At 38.2% G+C, this 19,933-nt stretch overlaps 1 protein-coding gene across 9 annotated transcripts in view; it reads left to right on the top strand.

Moving 5' to 3' along the window:
* Positions 1-19,933, top strand: part of dmxl2 (Dmx-like 2) — a 71,516-nt gene that overhangs the window by 35,804 nt on the left and 15,779 nt on the right. For 4 of the 9 annotated variants that reach the window (XM_084408684.1, XM_084408688.1, XM_084408685.1 and 1 more), the window contains exons 19-29: positions 1,021-1,131; positions 2,185-2,354; positions 3,723-3,820; positions 3,937-4,102; positions 5,341-5,605; positions 6,605-7,365; positions 8,521-8,811; positions 8,920-9,111; positions 10,014-10,090; positions 10,257-10,387; positions 11,394-11,642. In XM_084408684.1, the coding sequence (XP_084264810.1) occupies positions 1,021-1,131; positions 2,185-2,354; positions 3,723-3,820; positions 3,937-4,102; positions 5,341-5,605; positions 6,605-7,365; positions 8,521-8,811; positions 8,920-9,111; positions 10,014-10,090; positions 10,257-10,387; positions 11,394-11,642 (2,511 nt within the window). Of the gene's footprint in view, positions 1-1,020; positions 1,132-2,184; positions 2,355-3,722; positions 3,821-3,936; positions 4,103-5,340; positions 5,606-6,604; positions 7,366-8,520; positions 8,812-8,919; positions 9,112-10,013; positions 10,091-10,256; positions 10,388-11,393; positions 11,643-13,673; positions 13,725-19,933 lie in introns of all 9 variants that reach the window. The other 5 variants (XM_084408682.1, XM_084408687.1, XM_084408686.1 and 2 more) reach the window with 3 other exon arrangements.

The raw sequence follows: 19,933 nt of genomic DNA on the forward strand, positions 1-19,933 counted from the left end.
GGCAGTTTTAACAATTTATACATAGCATTATGTCCTAAGGTCTTAGTTCCGTTGTCACCCTCTGCTGGAAGATTTATCCAGTACACCAGCTGGCAGCCAATTAGCATCTTTCGCTTTTGACTGGCAGTATAAGCCACAAATATCACATATCAAAGAACATAAAGTTTAAAATAGAAACTGTGTTTAAGATCATTGTTATATTGCCATATTCAAATGTTGAAGTAAATACATTTAAATATTAAATGAATAAACTAACAATCCTTACAGTTAGATTAAAACATTTGTCTCTAATAATATACATGAGTATCTTGTGAATGTGATACACTTCTTGTGTTGGCTAACTGTCTAATATGTCAGTGGGGTTTACCAAGTACATGAAGAGAACCATAATAAAACTTTTTTATAAAAACCTTGATATTATTATTTATTGTCAACATTGAACCTATCAGGCTTTATCCATGTTACCTATAGCTCAGATCTTTTTTTATTTAGTCTCTTTAGTACTAAAACTTAACACAGTGTTCCAGTGCTTGCTAGAGCCAAAATGCAAGGAGAAAGGTTCAGGGACAGTAGGATAAATCATACGGCACGTGTGTGTGTGTGTTTATAGTTTAGTTTTAATTCACATAAAATTGGGTTGCTGATGAACTACAAAGTTCAAGCCTCAATTTCCCCCTAGAGGAAGCGTTTTTAATTAGGACTAGTCGCTGAGTGTTGATGTGCTGGATTTTTTTTGTGCTGTTGAATGTTTAATTGGATCAGGTGTGATCAAAGTCATCATGAAGTGATTCAGATCAAAGTCTGTAATATGTTCAGGATTGTGTGTGCTCTGAACTTAATTAACATTCTTTGATGATAGACCTAAATGACTGAGAGTGACGATCACATGGCACGCTTTCAAAACAGAAGGTTTGATTGTACGTCCAAAGCAGTGGAATCGCCTTGCAGAAAAGGAATCAGAAGTTTAAAATGCAACAAGGTTTCTTAGGGTTATGGTTTAGTAAATGTGTGTTTCTGCAGGTGGAGAAGCTCTAGATGAATGTGGTCTACGTTACCTGTTGGCCATGAGATTACACACCTGTCTGCTGAACTCCCTGCCTCCTCTCTACAGGATTCAGCTACTGCATCAGGGTAACACACACTCACCTACATAAACATATACACACACACATCACACTCACATTTGCACATGCAGTGGTAAGTGGTTTCCTCAGATAAGGTGGCGCTAAAGCTTTTCTAGCGAAGGCAGTCAAGTCACATTGATATAGTGCTTCATACAATACAGATTGTTTCAAAGCAGATTCACATGAATGCACAAAAAAAATTGTTAATGTTGTAAAATTCAACTCAATTTAGTGCAGTTTTGATTCAATTCATTTCAATACCTGTGTCAATCTATGTTCATTAATTATGAAACAAATTTAATTGAGCTATAAAGCAGGTTTCCAGAAGCCAATAGTGTCCTTACTCAGCTCAAGTCAATTCAATGTTGATTCTGTTCAGTAACTGTTGAACTATGTTTAACACTTGTATTTAACTGACACCAGTAAAGGAATATGGACTCACTGAAGATGGATGTGGAGCAAATAATCTTTTGAAACTATATTTAATATATATATGTGAGAAGTCCCGGGTTCAAATCCCAGGCGAGCCCCCACTTGTTATATGTACGCATATATGAATTTAAAAAAAAACATTGCAACATTGCTTACCTGTCTCACACATAAAAAACTGAAATATTTTGCAGACTTTACCTTAAAATCCTTTCTTTTTTGATTATTTCTGTAATGTGCTGCTATCTAAAATATTAGATTGTCCACAACAATATTTGAATGCATCAATGGGGGGGCTTTGAAGTCAAAAAGGTTGATATTCGCTGGTTTAGGATATTTCAATATTCAGAAATCAGGAGAACGTGGAGAATGAAAGTGTTGAAAAGAAAGATTATATGATATATAGAATATTTAATTAATCTCATATGTTAAAGATTTAACTTGACAGCCCTAAAACTACTACTTGTGGTTTTCAAATTCCGAGTCATGCTGACCAATTTAGATTAGTTTTAACTTGGTTGCTTGTCCTGAGTGCTGCGTTCAGCATTCACCTGTTGTTAAGGAGCCTGATGTATATCTTTGTTTTGGTCTTGGGGTGAATAGGCTTTTTATACTGTGTTTGTGCATCCAGGAGTGTCCACTTGTCACTTTGCGTGGGCGTTCCACTCCGAAGCTGAGGAGGAGATGTTGAACATGATTCCTGCCATGCAGAGAGGAGATCCACAGTGGTCTGAGCTCAGGGCGGTGGGCGTCGGATGGTGGGTCAGAAACATTAACACGCTGAGGCGGATGGTGGAGAAGGTGAGACCACACAAACACACTTGCGCATACACAACATTATTTACACAAAAGATGTTTCTGGATCAACATTTCTATAGAAACCAGTAATTCTCAATCCTCTTCCTGAAAGCCCCCAGCAGTACACATTTTCGATGTCTTCAAAATCAAGACATGAAATGGATGTGCCAGATAAGGGAGACATTTATAATTTGTATGATTAGGTCTCCAGGAAAGCAGTAATGTATATAAAGTTATAGGACTATTATTGGCTGATAGGAATGTTGTTCCAGAAACAAGAAAGGATGATTCAGTTGCATTTCCTTCTACAGGAGATTACCGCAATTTTTTTTTAAACATTTTTTACTCTCCATTAAATTGCATTCTGTTCTAATTCAATATAAATTTCGCTTGCATTCAGTTCATCTAATTTCATTTAAGTTCAGGTCAAATTTGATTCCATTTCTAATCATTTTAATATCTGTTCAGTTTTTCACTTCATTTCAAATTATTTTAGCTTCACTTTAGTTAGTTTAACTTTTGAAATTTCAGTTCAGTTTAATTTGATTGTATTTCAATTTAATTCAGTTCAATAAAATGTCACTGCAATTTGGTTAATCTAATTGCAGTTCATTTCAGTTCTTTTGAAATTTATTTTCTCTATAATTCAGTTAAATTCATTTCCTTTAATAGTACAGTTCAATGCATTTTTACTTCAGTTCAGATCATTTTAATTCAGTTGAAATTTCAGTTCAGTTAATCTAATTTCAATTAATTTCAGTTAATTTGTTTTGTTCTTTGGAAATTGCAGTTCTCTTTAATTCAGTTAAATTCAATTTAGTTGATATCAGTGCAATTAAATATGTTTACACTTCAGTTCAAATCATTTTGGCTCAGTTCAGTTGAAATTTCAGTTGTTTTTCTTTTATCCAAAGCGACTTGCATTGCATTTCAAAGTACACATTTTACATTCTTATCAGTTCTTGCTTTCCCTGGGACTCGAACCCATGACTTTGGCGTTGCAAGCGCCAACGCTCTACTGTCTGTTGTATTAGTCGTTATATTTGATTATTAAATAAGTAATTTAATTAAATGATCAATCACATCGACTCATTTTACAATCCAACTAGCCCTTCAGTTAGACTAAAAAACCTTCTCCTTCATTTGGTGAGGACCGTGGCGTTTTGAGCAGCATTTGCACACCCTGTCATGTTGGTTATATACCACTGCATTAGACGCTTATTGCAGTATTAAAGCTAACGATTAATCGATTGTCAGTCAGTCGATCATGGGATTTTGTATAAATTGACATCTCTAATATATGGCATTGGTGATATTACGGTTTATAAATATGATTTAAAAAACAATCTCTGCCTCTTCACTTTGCATTAGGTAGCCAAAGCAGCATTTCAGAGGAATAATGATCCGCTAGATGCAGCTCTCTTCTATCTGGCCACGAAGAAAAAGGCCGTTCTCTGGGGTCTCTTCAGGTACTTTAAACTCACTTACTCATGCATCTCATATGCATTGTTATTCTCTTGATGCAAAGAGCCGCATGCAGCTGTGAAATTTCCGCTTGTTTATTTATATATTGATTTCTGTGTAGGTCTCAACACGATGAGAAGATGACCCAGTTTTTCAGCCATAACTTCAAGGAGGACCGCTGGAGGAAGGCAGCCTTAAAGAATGCCTTTTCTCTCCTGGGAAAACAGCGCTTTGAGCAGTCGGCTGCGTTTTTCCTGCTCGCTGGCTCACTGAAAGACGCCATTGAGGTCTGCACCATCCTATTTTAATCGCGCCGAAATGCACTTCTAGAAGAATGTAGAAACCGTGTGTTGGAGTCTACTGCTTTTGTTTTGGTTTTGTGACATCATAGAGTGTGTGGTCGTCTGTGAAGAGTGCAGTGTGATATAACAGCCCTGAGTGGTTTGGTTTAGTCTAAACATCACTGATAAACTCCCTTGATGGACACATGACAACTTTAGTTTACCTTGGGCTGGATGTCTGACAGCAAACAGTCAAAACAATGATTGCACCACTCATGAAATCTTGCATAGGTTGCAAAAATGGGACATGTGGAGTTATATTAGGAATATAAATTAGCTTTGCTTCTGTTTTTAGTCTATCTATAATCTATTTATATTTTGAACATATCAATGAAAAATGGTCTGTAAAATCACTAATGTTCCTTAATCAATATGTCTGGGTCATATTTTGTTACCATTTTAAAATAGGAAAACAAGTAATTATTTTCATGACAGTTAAGCACGTTTACCCATCAAATTCCCATATTGTAATGTGTCCGGACATTTTACATTTGAGCTTTAAAGAAATTGTTGTTATTTTTATTATTATTTTATTGTGATTCTCTTTAGATGTTCATTTAATAAAAAATGACATTTTTTAATCAGGACGTTTTAAAGGCATTACAAATACAACAATAGTGTATAAATGCTTTACCCTTTTAAATAATATTTAATTATTTGTGTCTTTTTTTTACATTGCAGTGAGAATTTTAGGTCAAAATATGATTAATTATGATTAAAATAATGTCACAATGCAATAACGATGTCAATGAAGTGTCACAATGGTCACACTTTATATTAGGGGTCTTTAACTACTATGTACTATTTATAATAAAAGTAAATAATTGTTTGGTGCACTGTACTTGTATTGCAAAAGCCTTTTGCTGCTATTGAGGTTGGAGATGGGTAAAGTTAGGGATGGGTTTGGTGGTATGGTTGGGTTTAAGGGTGGGTTAAGGTGTAAGAAAAAGGTAAAAATGTAATATATAGATGTAAGTGCAATGAGAAAACATGCATGTATGCAATAAGTGCGTTGTATCAATGATAAATTGGAATGTTAGTACATAGTACTAGTTAAAGACATTTTACATGAATTGGGAACCAAAAAATCTTAAAAGTAACCATTGTCTTTCACCAAACTTTTGATTTTTAAATGAAACATGATTGAGACATGTTGTTGACAAGTTGATCCGTCTCTCTGGCAGGTTTGTCTGGAGAAAATGGAGGACATCCAGCTTGCGATGATTGTTTCTCGTCTTTACGAGGCTGATTACGAGAGTTCCTCCACCTGTCAGGGCATCCTGTACGAGAAGGTTCTCGGCTGCAACAGAGATGGAAGCGGGTTCTCCTGTACCAAACTGCACCCTGACCCGTTCCTGAGGAGCATTGCGTACTGGATCATGAAGGACTACACCAGAGCCCTGGACACACTGCTGGAACAAATTCATAAAGAGGATAATGAGAACCCTGGTGAGTCCCTGTAAAGCCTGACGTATGTAATGAATTTTTTTACAGATTATCGATCCTGTAGACAAAAAAAATAAAGAGAAAAGAGTACTGTATTTGATACATCAGGCTTTAAGGCTCATATAGTGTAATACATGATAATATGGAGCTCATACTCAAGGAGGAAAAAAACACCAAACTGAGCATAAATATGCAGTTTGGTGTAATTGCTAATATTTATTTAGGCAAAAAATAATAATGAAATTCTAATAGATATTAATGTAAATCAATCAGATCTTTATAACAGTATAGTGGACTTTTTACATAAATGCATATAAATCAGTTGTCACTCTATATCTAAACTTTATAGTTTTATGATCAAAGCTCTAGTATTTATTGTGGGGTAAAAAACATAATGCAACGCAATACAGTGATGATTGAAAGATGTACAAATAAAAATTCCTCAAAAGCCTGTTGTATCATATTTGATACTCTCATTTTAACATGATTTTTACAGGTGACTTCTTAAAAATCAAAGAGTTCTTAACAAAAAAGTCATGATTTCTATGTAAAAGGCCTTTTACTTGCCAAAATAAAGTATACATTGTCAATCAGATGACAGAAAGCATGTAGAAGTTTTGATCATGTTTATAATTTAGAGGCCTTTAAAATCTGCATATCAAATATGATACAGTATGCTTTATAGGGTTAATAAAACAATATGATAGCTACCAATAAGTACTTAAAAATGTAGAGTAATAATCAAAGCAAACAACACTTCCTCTATTTTAGTCTAACTGTACACTGTTTACTGTATGTTAGCTTTTCAATAACGGATTTGGGATGGTGTAGGAAGGTCAACTAGTCAAAGGCAGTGCTTTAAAGGGAGATATATTTTAAAGATGGAGCGACCCAGGTTTAACATACTGTGCTTTAGTTTGCTAACTGTCGGACTGTCAGCAGCACACTAAAAAAAATGTTGCAAATGACTATTTGAGACAGAACCATTTCTCTTTCTTTCAGATGTGCTGGTGAAATCATGCAATCCTGTCGTATTTAGTTTCTATAACTACTTGCGCGCACACCCTCTGATCGTTCGCCGGCACTTCGCCAAACCTGAGGGGTTTGTGACTGCAGTTGGTCTAACATCAGAACGCAACAGTGCAGACGAAATCAATTTGATAGAGCGAAAGCTCTTCTTCACCACCGCTAATGCTCACTTTAAGGTGGGCTGCCCTCTCCTGGCCCTTGAGGTCTTATCCAAAATCCCCAAAGTCACTAAGAAACCATCTTCTCTGAGTAAGGGCTCATCTGTGGCCAACATCAGTGCCGCCCAACCACAGGAGAATGGAGGAAAGGCTTTAGAACTTGACTGGGGAGCTCCTGCCATCCCCAGCCAGGCCTGGGGAGCCGACTCCGGGCTGGACTGGAGTCAACCATTGGTTAAAATAGAGGATGAGAGTCTACAGTTGGACTGGGAAGATAATAAGGAAGATGATGAGGATGAAGATGGTGGGTTGACCATGAAAAAGGCAGAAGAGGTAGATGAAGAGGCCAAAAAGCCATCCAAATCAGCAGCCCTGCAGCGTGAAGACTCAAAGGCCGAGTCGGAGGTGGACGTGATCGCCGAACAGCTCAAGTTCCGAGCCTGTTTGAAGATTCTCATGACAGAGCTGCGGACACTGGCGACAGGATACGAGGTGGATGGTGGCAAACTGCGTTTTCAGCTCTACAACTGGCTTGAGAAAGAGATTGAGGCCGTGCACCACATCTGCAACTATAAGGTTGGTGCTCGTCATCTCTTTGCAAAATTTTAATCTCAGATTAAACCTTTACTGGGATTTTGATGAACCAAAAATCTAAAGATGAACAACATTGAGATATTGAGATTGTCTCTGAGCCTGATAATTGAATACAATGGTTCTTCACTTTCACAAAATCCAATGCATGTGGTGAACGTGAGAGTGGTCAATCTCAATACTATTCAGCTCTTTGACAGAATTCAGTGTACAGTACATATTAATTTTTAGTACTTATATTTATTATAAGTATTTATTATAATGAAAATATATCTTCTTTTTTCTAAATGCATGTTATAGATCTTATTGTGAACAATTTATCCATCCATATGTTTCCTTTCTTTTTTTTATGTGTCTAATGTTTAATCAATGTCATAACTAGACTTTCCTTCAAAAATGGTGACGTACTATGCAGGATTTCACCAATAACCATTTAAACCCCTCCCCTAAAAGCTTGCGTTCATCTGCCATTACCTTTGGGTGCAACGCCTACACCTCAAAATCCAATCAACAACTGATGCATAGAACCATGTCACCATCTTAAGAAAGAATTAAGACATATTGTGAATTATTAAGAACATATTAAGACATATTGTGAATTACACTTGGATGTAATTCACAATATGGAAGGAAAGATCCGTTTCATCAGGTTTTTTATTGGCTTTTAAAAAAAAATTATACAATATAATAATTTCCACATTCATTTATTTTCAGTAAATGAACACAAGGAATAATAATTTATTAATTGATTGATTTATGTGTAAAGTAACAATATAAAGTAAAAATCAGCAATGTTTAAATGCATACATCTTTACATTTTAAAGAATATAAAATACCAAGGTAAAAAGTCTGTGCACTGATAACCCAAATGATGAATCATATTGTGAGTGATTCTTTGAAACAAGCAGTTCAAAACAAATGAATCATGAGGTTAAAATTATCTTCTGAAGGTTAACTTCAAGAAGCAATTAAAATATGCAGGTGAACACGAAGCAAGTGTATTGACAGTGTTTATGAAACTGAATTGCTTAAAGTACATCAAAATTCTTGATGTTGATTAATTGTATATTTCCAGCAAAATATTATTAAATGTATTCAATAGATTGGTCTTATTTGTTTTTCGATATTCTTATATGTCAGGTTGAGGGGAAAGCGTCCGGAGGTCAGCTGGAGAAATGGGGTGGAGATGGATCTCTTGACCTGGAAGACTCACTAATCCGTGGTGAAGCAGGCGCATATGAACGTCACCAGATGGAGCGACGGCGTCTGCAAGCCAAGCAGCTGCATGCAGAGCGGAGGAAAGCCTGGCTGAGGAAGAATCAGGCTCTGCTCAGAGTCTTCCTCAGTTACTGCAGTCTGCATGGGGCCAAGGGTGGAGGAGTGACGTCTGTCAGAATGGAACTGCTCTTCCTGCTGCAGGAATCACAACAAGTGTGTCCTTGCATTCTCAACATGTTGATTGATTTATATTGTGCTCTAATGCAACTGGTTGGTTGATTGAGTGTGTTCCCATATAACTGGCTGGTTGTGTATCCTCAGGAAATGACAGTGAAGCAGCTTCAGTCGCCGCTCCCCCTCCCCACCACTCTGCCCCTGCTGTCGGCCAGCATCGCCCCCACCAAAACCGTCATCGCCAACCCAGTCCTGCACCTCGGAAACCACATACATGACATCCTCTACACCGTTGTCCAGATGGAGGCTCCGCCACACCCAGACATAATGGACGACCGGGTGAGACACACACAAAAACACACAGATTAGAAACTGTATGAAGACTGTTACTACGTCTACATGAATCCGGATACATTTGAATTTTTTTTTTTTTTTCCTCTCTGTTTTGGCCTTCCGTCCACTCTGAGACCGTGTTTATATCCCGCAAAAACAGCATTTAAAGACACTCTTTCAAGTGGATACAATTTGAAAATGGCGTTTTTGCATTGTAGTGTGGACGGTGAAAAACCATGAGGCATGTTTTTGTCATGCGACACATATTGTAACCATAGATTGCAAGATTGGGTATTGTTTGAATTTTAGCGATTCTGATTCTGCTTATTGATTCCAATTCTTATTGATTTTCAGTTTCGTTTCCAATAAGGTAAAGAAAAAATTTAACATTTAGATATAAAAAATATTTATTCTGTCTTTTTGCTAAACATATATTTGCATCTGAATACCATGAACAAAATCAGCAGCCTAAAGAACAATTACACAAGGAATGGTTTAAAAAAAATATAAGATAGGAAGAACAACTAGCCTAACTAATATAGGTTTCAATCATTATTAAGGACAAGTGAACAATAGCAATTTAGCAATGGCACAAATAATTACGACAGAAAATTTCCTTGCAATTGCTGTCCTGCGGAAAAACAGGCCGTTTGCTTTTTAAACCAGTTGAGTGACTAGGATGCACAAGTAAATAGGCTTCTGGGATATTGAATAGCGTGAGAAACTTATTACATATGGTCTCTCTGTATCATCTCAGCAAGCTTTTATTTCATGTTTCAGCTACTTTTGGAAAAATGCTAGTGTAGACTGAGAGCGTTTTGAAACTAAAACGCATTTTTCAAATGTATCCGGATAAATGTAGACGTAATCTCTGTGTGCTTCTACTAATATGTGCATGTGTATTTCAGGTAAATGCTTTACACACTCTCGCTGCTTCTCTATCGGCTTGTATCTACCAATCACTGTGTGACAGCCACAGCTACAGGTACAAACACACTACTGATAAACTCACTGGTTATTCACCTTAAAACGCTTGTGAAGATGTTGTACCAGCTTTGATTGTCTGACTACTATAAACAGCGTTCCATTCCGTTAACTCTTACACACACTGTTACTGACTCATGCCCTTCTGCTGATGTGTGTGTATTCAGCAGCCAGTCAGAGGCCAATCAGTATACTGGGATGGTGTATCAGGGGCTGTTACTGAGCGACAGGCGTAGACTTCGCACCGAGAGCATCGAGGAACATGCAACACCCACCTCTGCCCCTGCACAGTGGCCAGGTAACAAACATCAGATCACACTGCATGGAACACATATGGAGAAATAGAATCCTTATCTAGTGATGTGTCATTCTATGTGGAGAGGAAAGTAACATCTGTAAAGATACTTACCCTATTTACTTTCTTAATAAAGTCCCTGGTGTTCAGACTGGTGGTAATATTAACCAATAATATTGGCACAATGCAAACTGTTATCCAGATCTGATTCTATGTTGGTAGACAATGCCCACCTTTTGATTAAATCAAAATGTGTTTTTTTTTATTTTTTATTATAGGATATTATATTTTTAACCACTAAATATCCTATTTCACGTTATGGACGTTAAAGTATAATAATAAATAAGTGTATAGATGGAAAAATGGATAGTCAGATACATGGTGGATAAATGAATGGTAAGATGGAGATATTAGATGGGTAAGCAGATAGACAGATGGAGGGACAAATTGATGAATGAATGGATGATAGATGACACAGACACACATATATATATATAGAGAGAGAGAGAGAGAATGGTTGGATAAAACATGGATGGATGGAAGAGAGGTTGGATGGATGAATGGTCAGATAGATGGTGGAGAGATTGGATGGATGGACAGATTGATATAGAGATCGATGGATGAAAAGATAGATAGAGGAGATAATGTTGGATCGATGAATAGATGGATGAACTTAAAGGTGGAGGAGAAAATGAATAGTTAGAAAAAGGATGGATGGATGGATTGGATGAGTGGACCAGGTCTGGACTTTACATTGTGTTTTGTTTATGTTTGTGCAGCAGTCGTCCATGAGGGGCTGCCGCTTTACTTTCGTTTAGTTTATTTTGGAATTAAAGTTACATACATACATACATACATACATACATACATACATACATATATACATATATATATATATATATATATACATATATACATATATATATATATATATATATATATATATATATATATATATATAGACGGATGGGTGACTAGACACTCAATGTGTATGTTTTCTCTTTCCCAGGTGTGTCGTCTCTGATCAGTCTGTTGGCGTGTGCTCAGGGTGATGATCACGTGCATCTGAACGTCATGTTATGTGAGGCTGTGGTGGCCGTGTATCTCAGTCTGCTGATTCATGGTCTCGGCACACACTCTGGAAACGAGCTCTTCCGGCTGGCCGCTCACCCCCTCAATAACCGCATGTGGGCTGCCGTGTTTGGGGGCGGAGCCAAACTCATCGTCAAACCCAAGCGGCCACCTGAAATAACTCCAGGTGAGTTTTCTGCCCCTGCCAGAGGTGTTTGGTGATGTGGTGTCCCGTCACATCTGTAAGAAAAGTCCACAATAGGTATTTAACATACAGCTTTTGTCAGAAGTTTAGTGGCATTTTAAAATATTTTTTTGTTAGAGTTTAAAAAAATGTATGTTCAGACATGCACTGTTGTATTATTTTTTTTAATTATCTCTGGGTCCTCCAGTTGATAATAAGATTTCCTCCCTTGTCAGCTGCTCTCAAGGCAGCAGGGTCCGAGGGGTCAGAGGTTGTAAAGGTCACAGATTCTGATCCCCCTACCCTGACCGTCCACCAAACTACGCCTCAGACTGATGCTGGTAACCACGGTAGCTTCACCGTGGAAACAGCACAGCCAGAGAGCTGTGAGTAAGAGCTCAGAGGAACTTCATCCACACACGAACAGGAAATGAGATGTGAATGATGCAGTTCCAGTTTTTATAAATCGGCACATGAAAATCCAGTGAATAATTGATTGGTAACATTTTACAACAAGTTTCCGTTTGTAAACATTAGTTAACTACATTAGTTAACATGAACTAACAATGAAAACTACTTCTAAAGCATTTATTTATCTTAGCTCATGTTAATTTTAACGTTTACTTATACATTATTAAAATCAAAAGTTAATATTGTCTGTTAATATTTTTTAATGGACCTGAACTAACATGACCTAACAATGAACAGTTGTATTTTTATGAACTAACGTTAAGAAAGATTACTAAATACAGTAACAAATATATTGCCCATTGTTAGTTATTGTAAGTTAAAGGAATAGTTCACTGTGAAATAGGAATAGGAATAGTTCACGCGGTTGTCCATATAATGGGAGGGGAAAAAACGTGACACGTTATATATTCCAAGTGTTTGCTGTAAAATTGTATGTATTTTTTTTAACGAAAATCCTGACCTTGGCCGTTGGTCTTCTGTGCACGTTCATGAGACTATTAGTGCCACAATTCATGCCCAACTTGCAAATAAAGATGAATAAAAATGCAACGTAAAATACAATGCCTAGAAATCACAAAAGTATCTGTACTTTCTTCACTCGAACAACGGTTGTCAGATGACAGTCAGAATGACAATTGTGAACACGATTACTTCTTGCTGCGACGAACACGACAGATGTATTCACCTCAGAGAAGATAGTAGTACATGGATTGCATTTCATGTCGCGTTTTTATTTGTCTTGATTTCTCAACAACTTGTGTGCTTTTTCTGGGTGAGTAAGAACTGCAGCTCTAATAGTCTCATTACATGAATGTGCAGTCGAGCACAGAAGACCAACAGCCAAGATCAGGATTTTTGTTAAATACATTCAATTTAAGTTTGTTTTTCATCAAACCCTATCATTCACCTAGCCTGACTACGTCAGACTTCTTACTTCCGCTCAATTTCATTTCGCTTCTGTACTCAGTCTGAGACAGCGTAATAGCTTTCCGTTTTCCTCCGGCCTGAAAACAGCCGGCCAATCAACGAACAGAGGGCGGGCTGAGAGCCGTGACGTAGACGCTGATTGTACCGTGGATGCGTAGATTTACTTCACATAATCTGCAAAAGTCGTTCACAGCCATGTTCACTCCGGTATTTCGCTCGTTTTTTTTTTTTTTTTTTTTTTTTTTGTGGTTCGAAAAAGAAAGAAGGAAATACTGCATTAGGACAACACATTTTAGGGTGAACTAACCCTTTAATGCATTAACTGATGGGAGCTTATTTTAAAATGTTACCAATATGTGTACCAATCTGACGTGTGTGTCAGCCTGTTAGTGTGTGGAGAGGTGCTATGTGTGATTGTGGTGATGTTTGTTTTTTCTCATATATTATATTTCATTATTTGTTACTTTATTATATTTAGTTTGTTATGTGTGTGTTTTCATCCAGCCTTTTTGTGTTTGTGTGCATATTCTGCTTTTTTTGTGTCATTTTCATCTCATCATCTCGTGTGTGTGTGTGTGTGTGTGTGTGTGTGTGTGTGTGTGTGTGTGTGTGTATGTGTTTGTGTGACCATCACAGCCAATGTGGAGTCAAACAGGCAGGCAGAGCTCCAGTCTGACAATAAATCAGGTACACACACTGTCTCCCTCAACCTGTCTCACTGTTTAGCCTTTTAGCCTGTTTTAAACTCCAGTCTAGATGTGGACGTGTGTGTGTGTGTGTAGGGATATGGTGAGTGCCTCAGGCTCAGGTGCACACCAGCTGTCTGAGGTCAACATTCAAAGAGTTTGTTCTGTTCTTTCCCAGTCTGAACTGATGAGACCTTAATAGAGGAACCAAACTGATTACGCATGGAAAACAGGATTTTCTGTGCTCTTCCTAATAGTAATGCACTGAAATAATTTTTTTTACAGATACTATGTTCAGACATCAATAGAATATGGTTGTGAGTATTGTATTTGAGTCTTCTACTTATGGTTGCATTCACACACACTTTAGTTATTTACAGAAGTGACAACCGCATTCTGTCACTGAACTCATACCTGTAGCTCATACTCACAAAAGCATTCTCTACAAACCCCTGCTGTGTGAACCGGACTGGGCAGCTAGTTGTCTTTCACGTCATACAATGCGAAACAACCGCTCTGTGCTGCACACAAGCATGTCTCGTGTGTGTGTGTGTGTGTGCTGTGTTTTCATGTGTTTCGTTAATTTACAGAGATTGAGAAATGAGGTGTCATGTGAAGGTTTCAGATTCAGTCTCTTGTCTTCCATCAGAGCTGAATATTGTGTGGTCTGGGCATGACTCAAATGCTTGTCTGTGTAAAAGCTCCTGTCGGTTCATTAAGATTTGATTGATGAACGCGCCGTCGACTGTGATAAGTTTGAGGTTTATGGATGTCTTTGATATTTACTTTTAAGGGGTCCTATTATGCTTTTAGTTAGTCTGTAATGTTGCTGTTTGAGCATAAAAAAGTACTCGAAACGTTTTGATTAAGTGTCACCTTGTGTTCAAAAATGACAATTGAAAAATTACATTTACAAAAATGTTAATAGCTTTTGAAAATTTTGTCTGTTTTAAAGGTGCAGTCTGTAAGAATTACAGTTAGTGGCCGAATTAGGTACTGCAATCCAAACTCTAAATATCGGAGATCGTTGATTCCCCGCCCCCTCCTCCTCAGACTCGATGCTCACGCGGGTTGCCAGTTTGAGGACACGCAACAGGAACAAGCGCAATTGACAATGAAAGTCGAGGAGACTCACGATTAAGTTGATGAGTTGATTTATCCGCATTTTAATATGCTCTCGTTCATCGAGATTTTTAGATGAATACCGAGGCTTTTTAGGTTGGGTAGAATCTGCAATCTCTGACCCAGTTTGTTTGCTGGCTGCAGTACGCAGTGTTTCCTGCGAGCTGGCATCCCGGGGTGTCGAAATACTATTGGGTGAACTGGCAGTGGGCGAGATCACCAAGACAGAACGCACATTTCAAAGTAAAATAACTGGCTGTAGAAGTGTTTTTCAGAGAAATTATAATGTTAACTCAGCATGTTTCCTAAATATCTGTAGGCATGTGACGGTGAGGATATTTTCCCACCGGTTAATCGACGTGTGACAACACCAGTAATAAGCAGGGGATTTTAAATCGCTAATTTGAAAGCGAAATTAAAATGCGCACCTCCGCACAGGTATTCATAATGGTGCGGAGCAGAGCGAGCGTTTTCAATTAATATTCAAATAATATTCATATTACTATGTATAGGAATGAACTGAAAACGCTCGCTCTGTTCTGCTCGCTCCGCACCCGTGGACACACACCGTTATGAATGCCCGTGCGGCCGTGCGCATTTTAGTTTCGCTTTCAAATTGGCGCCATTTCGGGGGCAAATTGCTTGAATGGTGAGTTCCTTTGCCTATTATTCTTAATGAAAAACGCAACAACAATACAGTACAATGACAAATTCGCTTAAATAGGCGCTTTTACATTTCACTTTGACACCAAATATTCCTCCTCCTTATCAGTCAGTTCCTCGTGATAAATGAAATCTGACTCCTGCTGCTGATCTGTGCTGCGACTCGTTCAGCTCACGATTTATTAAGCAGGAACGTTAAGTTTTTTAATTGTAGCGTCTGTTCTCTAACTGAACTAAATGAAAAAAAAAAGAAGCAAATTGACGGTGGGGGGTGGTGGTGCCAAGTGATGTAAGCGGTGTTGCTTCTGAACACCGGTAACACGGTCAACACCGACTATCGTAGCAAGCCTAAATATCTGCAAACATATGGTATTTTTATGCTTTAGTAGAGTGAAAAAGTTACATACAGCACCTTTAATGAAACTGGAGTTTATAGATTCCTTGAGTCATACTGAGAACAATGATATCATTTATGCCATAATCATTTTTAATTTTCTTAAAAACCTATTTTTTCAGACTGCTGCTAGACCATTGGTCTGATTTTTACAAAAATCAGCTCAGATCATTGTGAGGCCATGTCTACAAAAATGTATTAAAATTATTAACTGATTTTTGATTGATCAAACTGTTCTTGAATTAACGAAATTGATGGCACAATGCCAAGCTGTTTCTGAGGCTGTAACCTTGCAATGCTTTGACATATTGACACCAAACTTTGTCATTGTCACCTTGCACTAACCACACAACAGAAATTTGGTAACAACCCACCCATTGGCTGAAAGAGATAAGCAATTAAAGCCGTTTTTCCTAATCAAAAAACTGTCTTTAATTACTCGTTGCAATTGGTCTGATATTCCTAGCCATGCTTGCATGACTCATTATGCCTTTTTTGTGCTTCACTTTTATTTTTATATTTTCAATTTTCGTTTTAGTTTAAAAACGTAGTAATTTCATTTATTTCTATAGCTTTGATTGATTTTTATTTCAATTTTATCTATTTTTTTTAATCAAATTTATTTTTAGTTAACAATAACAACACTGGTAGACATGTTATTGCTGTTATAACTGTAAGCTTTCCCCCAGTCCATCCAGACTACTGAAATTAAGCTGCAAAAAATGGTTTGTTCGGTATTCGTCATGGTTTACACCATCACAACCATGAGCACATTTAAGTAGGATCGTCCACATTAACATAGAATGGCTATTGAGCAACTTGGTGAGGGCGTTGTCATTTCACATACAAAGAGGTTAGCCAATCATAATAGATGTCATTTACATGTAGAGCTCTTAAGGCTACACTATTAACGACTATTTAATTATAATGGCCAGAAAGTAAGAAAAAGGAATATCTAAATGATTATTATTTTTTTTGCTGGAATTAACATTTTAGTGGCTAACTTTTAAATAAATTTCATGGAAAATGTTATAAAGTGATGAAAATGGTCCCTTTGGTTGTCGTTATTTCCAAAATCTAGCATTTCTAAACTTGACTTGAAAGTGCCTTAGGTGTCACAATAACGGACCACATTCATAAAACAAACAAAAAAATAATACAAAAAAAACAGTGATTTAAGGGTTTTGTTTTCATACTTGTCAGCTCGTGGCATTTTGTCAAGGTGTTCTCTGGCAGTGCTCAAAGAGCAGATCCTTTGATCATCAACACAGTAAATATAATCTGTCTGTTTTTTCATATCAGCTCTGTTCCAAAATAAACCCCCACTCACACTCACAGACTCTTACTGCTGGAATTTCTCTTTGAACACGACTTCTGAAGGATGATGTTATGAGGCGATTCTTCTCTTCAGATGTGTCCTCCTTTACATTTGAGATAAACATTCCACACTGTCAGAATCAAAATGTGCTTTAAATGCTAATGAAATGCCTTTCAGCTCAAAAGAAGATGCATAAATACAGAGATAGAGAGGGTCTTTATACACCAGAGACCTGAAGAGATGAGATACTAGACTTCATGTATACTGTAAGCAGCATTTCAAAACTCTGTTTGAAAATGAAAGCTTTTAGTTATGTGTGTTTCTGTCTTTGGTTTGTTACATCCCCCTCCTCATCAATGATAATACAAAGTGAAATGAAACCCCACAATCTTAAAGGGGCATTCCACCCATTTGAACATTGTTTTTTATTTAAAGTGGGTCATATATGTAGTCGAAATGTAAAATAAATTTTGAATTTGGTGCCTTCGTGACCGAGGAAAGACAAAAAATAACTTCAGGACGCATTTGTATGAAAGACAACAACTCCCACAATGCACCACATTGCACAGCTCCGCAAGCCACTCCCACTAATCCAGAAAGCGCATATCTGCCTATAAGAGAAATCACTCTTCCGTCTACAAGGCTAGCTACCACCAGAGCTTGAAATTCATTTCACATTCACACAAAATGTCTAGTTAGTTGGCGAACTCATTACTCCTCGTTTGTATTTCTTTCGAAAAGGTGAATTATTGCATGGTACCTGGATGTTCAGTCAGAACATATGCGGTGCGAAACTAGGATAGTTCTCAACACAAACGTCCGTGTCCTCGTCTGATTCAGAGATTTCGTCCAGGAGAAATTGTCATCGTTGAAATTCTTTGCCGCAGACGGACTCTATCTCTGTGTTCGTAGTTGCATCTTACAGTCTATGAGTTGCATAGTGAGATCACCGGCGCCACCAGTCCGCCCTAACTCGAGCCAGTCCGGGCTCCTCGTCCGCGGCAGGCAGGTCTTCTGCCTCGGCTGCTCTTCGCTATAATGCGGCTTGTAAAGGTAGCCACAAACACCTGATTCAAGCATCAGACTTCCGAAATCCTCTTCTTCTATATCATATTGAGCACTCTCCTCCACTATTGTCATAACTGTACATCTGTCTCCACAGCGCCTGTTAGCTTAGCTTCAAACAAGATGGAGGATATTGCTTTCAGTTTCAGAGAGTAAAGTCCCACCCACTGATCTGTAATAGGTCTGTAGCGTGAGCGGGTCCCGCCCCCTGGGAAAGATGAGGAACTAGTGCTTGTAGTCTCAACAGAAATCCCCCCCTCTTACACTTCCTCCTACAATGACGCAAAATGACGATTTTTGCGTCATTGTAGGAGGAAGTGTAAAAGGTAAATAACGGATTTCTCCCGTCTCAGGGGAAAATGAGAGAGTGTTGCACGACCATTCAATAGTATGACTGGGTTTCTAACAATGCAAAGCTTAATGCAAATGGGTGGAGTGTCCCTTTAATCACTATTAGGGACTAAACTGGTTCTTTTTCAGTTTTTCACTTTTAAAAATCCAAATTTTTTTTTGGACAATAATCAAATTATTGTCATCATGTGTTCGGTTCCACCAAATAGATTTTTGAACATAAACATACACTATGTTGCCAAAAGTTTTGGAATGTCTGAACTTTACATGCACATGAACTTTGATGACATCCCATTCTTAATCTGTAGTGTTTAATATGCAGTTGGTCCACCCTTTGCTGCTATAACAGCTTCAACTCTTCTGGGAAGGCTTTCCGGAATGTTTAGGAGTGTGTTTATGGGAAATTTTAACCATTCTTCTAGAAGCGCATTTGTGAGGTCAGTCACTGATGTTGAACAAGAAGGCCTGGCTCGCAGTCTCTGCTCTAATTCATCCCAAAGGTGTTCTATCGGGTTGAGGTCAGGACTCTGTTCAGGCCAGGCAACTTTCTCCACACCAAACTCGCTCATCCATGTCTTTATGGGCCTTGCTTTGTGCACTGGTGCGCAGTCATGTTGGAACAGGAAGAGGCCATCCCCAAACTGTTCCCACAAAGTTGAGAGCATGAAATTGTCCAAAATTTCTTGATATGCTGAAGCATCCCCACACCATAATCCCCCCTCCACCAAACTTTACACTTGGCGCAATGCAGTCAGGCAAGTACCGTTCTCCTGGCAACCACCAAACCCAGACTCGTCTGCAGATTGCCAGACAGCCGTGATTTGTGACTCCCGAGAACACGTCTCCACTGATCTAGACTCCAGTGGCGGCATACTTTACACCACTGCATCCGACGCTTTGCATTGCACTTGGTGATGTAAGGCTAGGTTGCAGCTGCTCGGCCGTGGAAACCCATTCCATGAAGCTCTCTATGCACTGTTCTTGAGCTAATCTGAGGCCACACGAAGTTTGGAGGTCTGTAGCTATTGACTCTGCAGAAAGTGTCAGCATGCGCTGACCCCGCTCTGTGAGTTTCTGTTGTTCCCAATTGCTTCCACTTTGTTATAATACCACTAACAGTGGAATGTTTAGTAGTGAGGAAATTTCACGAATGGACTTGCACAGCTGGCAACCTATCACGGCACCACGTTTGAATTCACTGAGCTCCCGAGAGCGACCCATTCTTTCCCAAAAGCTTGTAGTAGTAGTCTGCATGCCTAGGTGCTTGATTTTATACAACTGGGTCCATGGAAGTGAT

Source organism: Rutilus rutilus (genome assembly GCF_951802725.1).
Source record: "Rutilus rutilus genome assembly, chromosome: 5".
In the NCBI taxonomy this organism is placed as follows: domain Eukaryota; kingdom Metazoa; phylum Chordata; class Actinopteri; order Cypriniformes; family Leuciscidae; genus Rutilus; species Rutilus rutilus.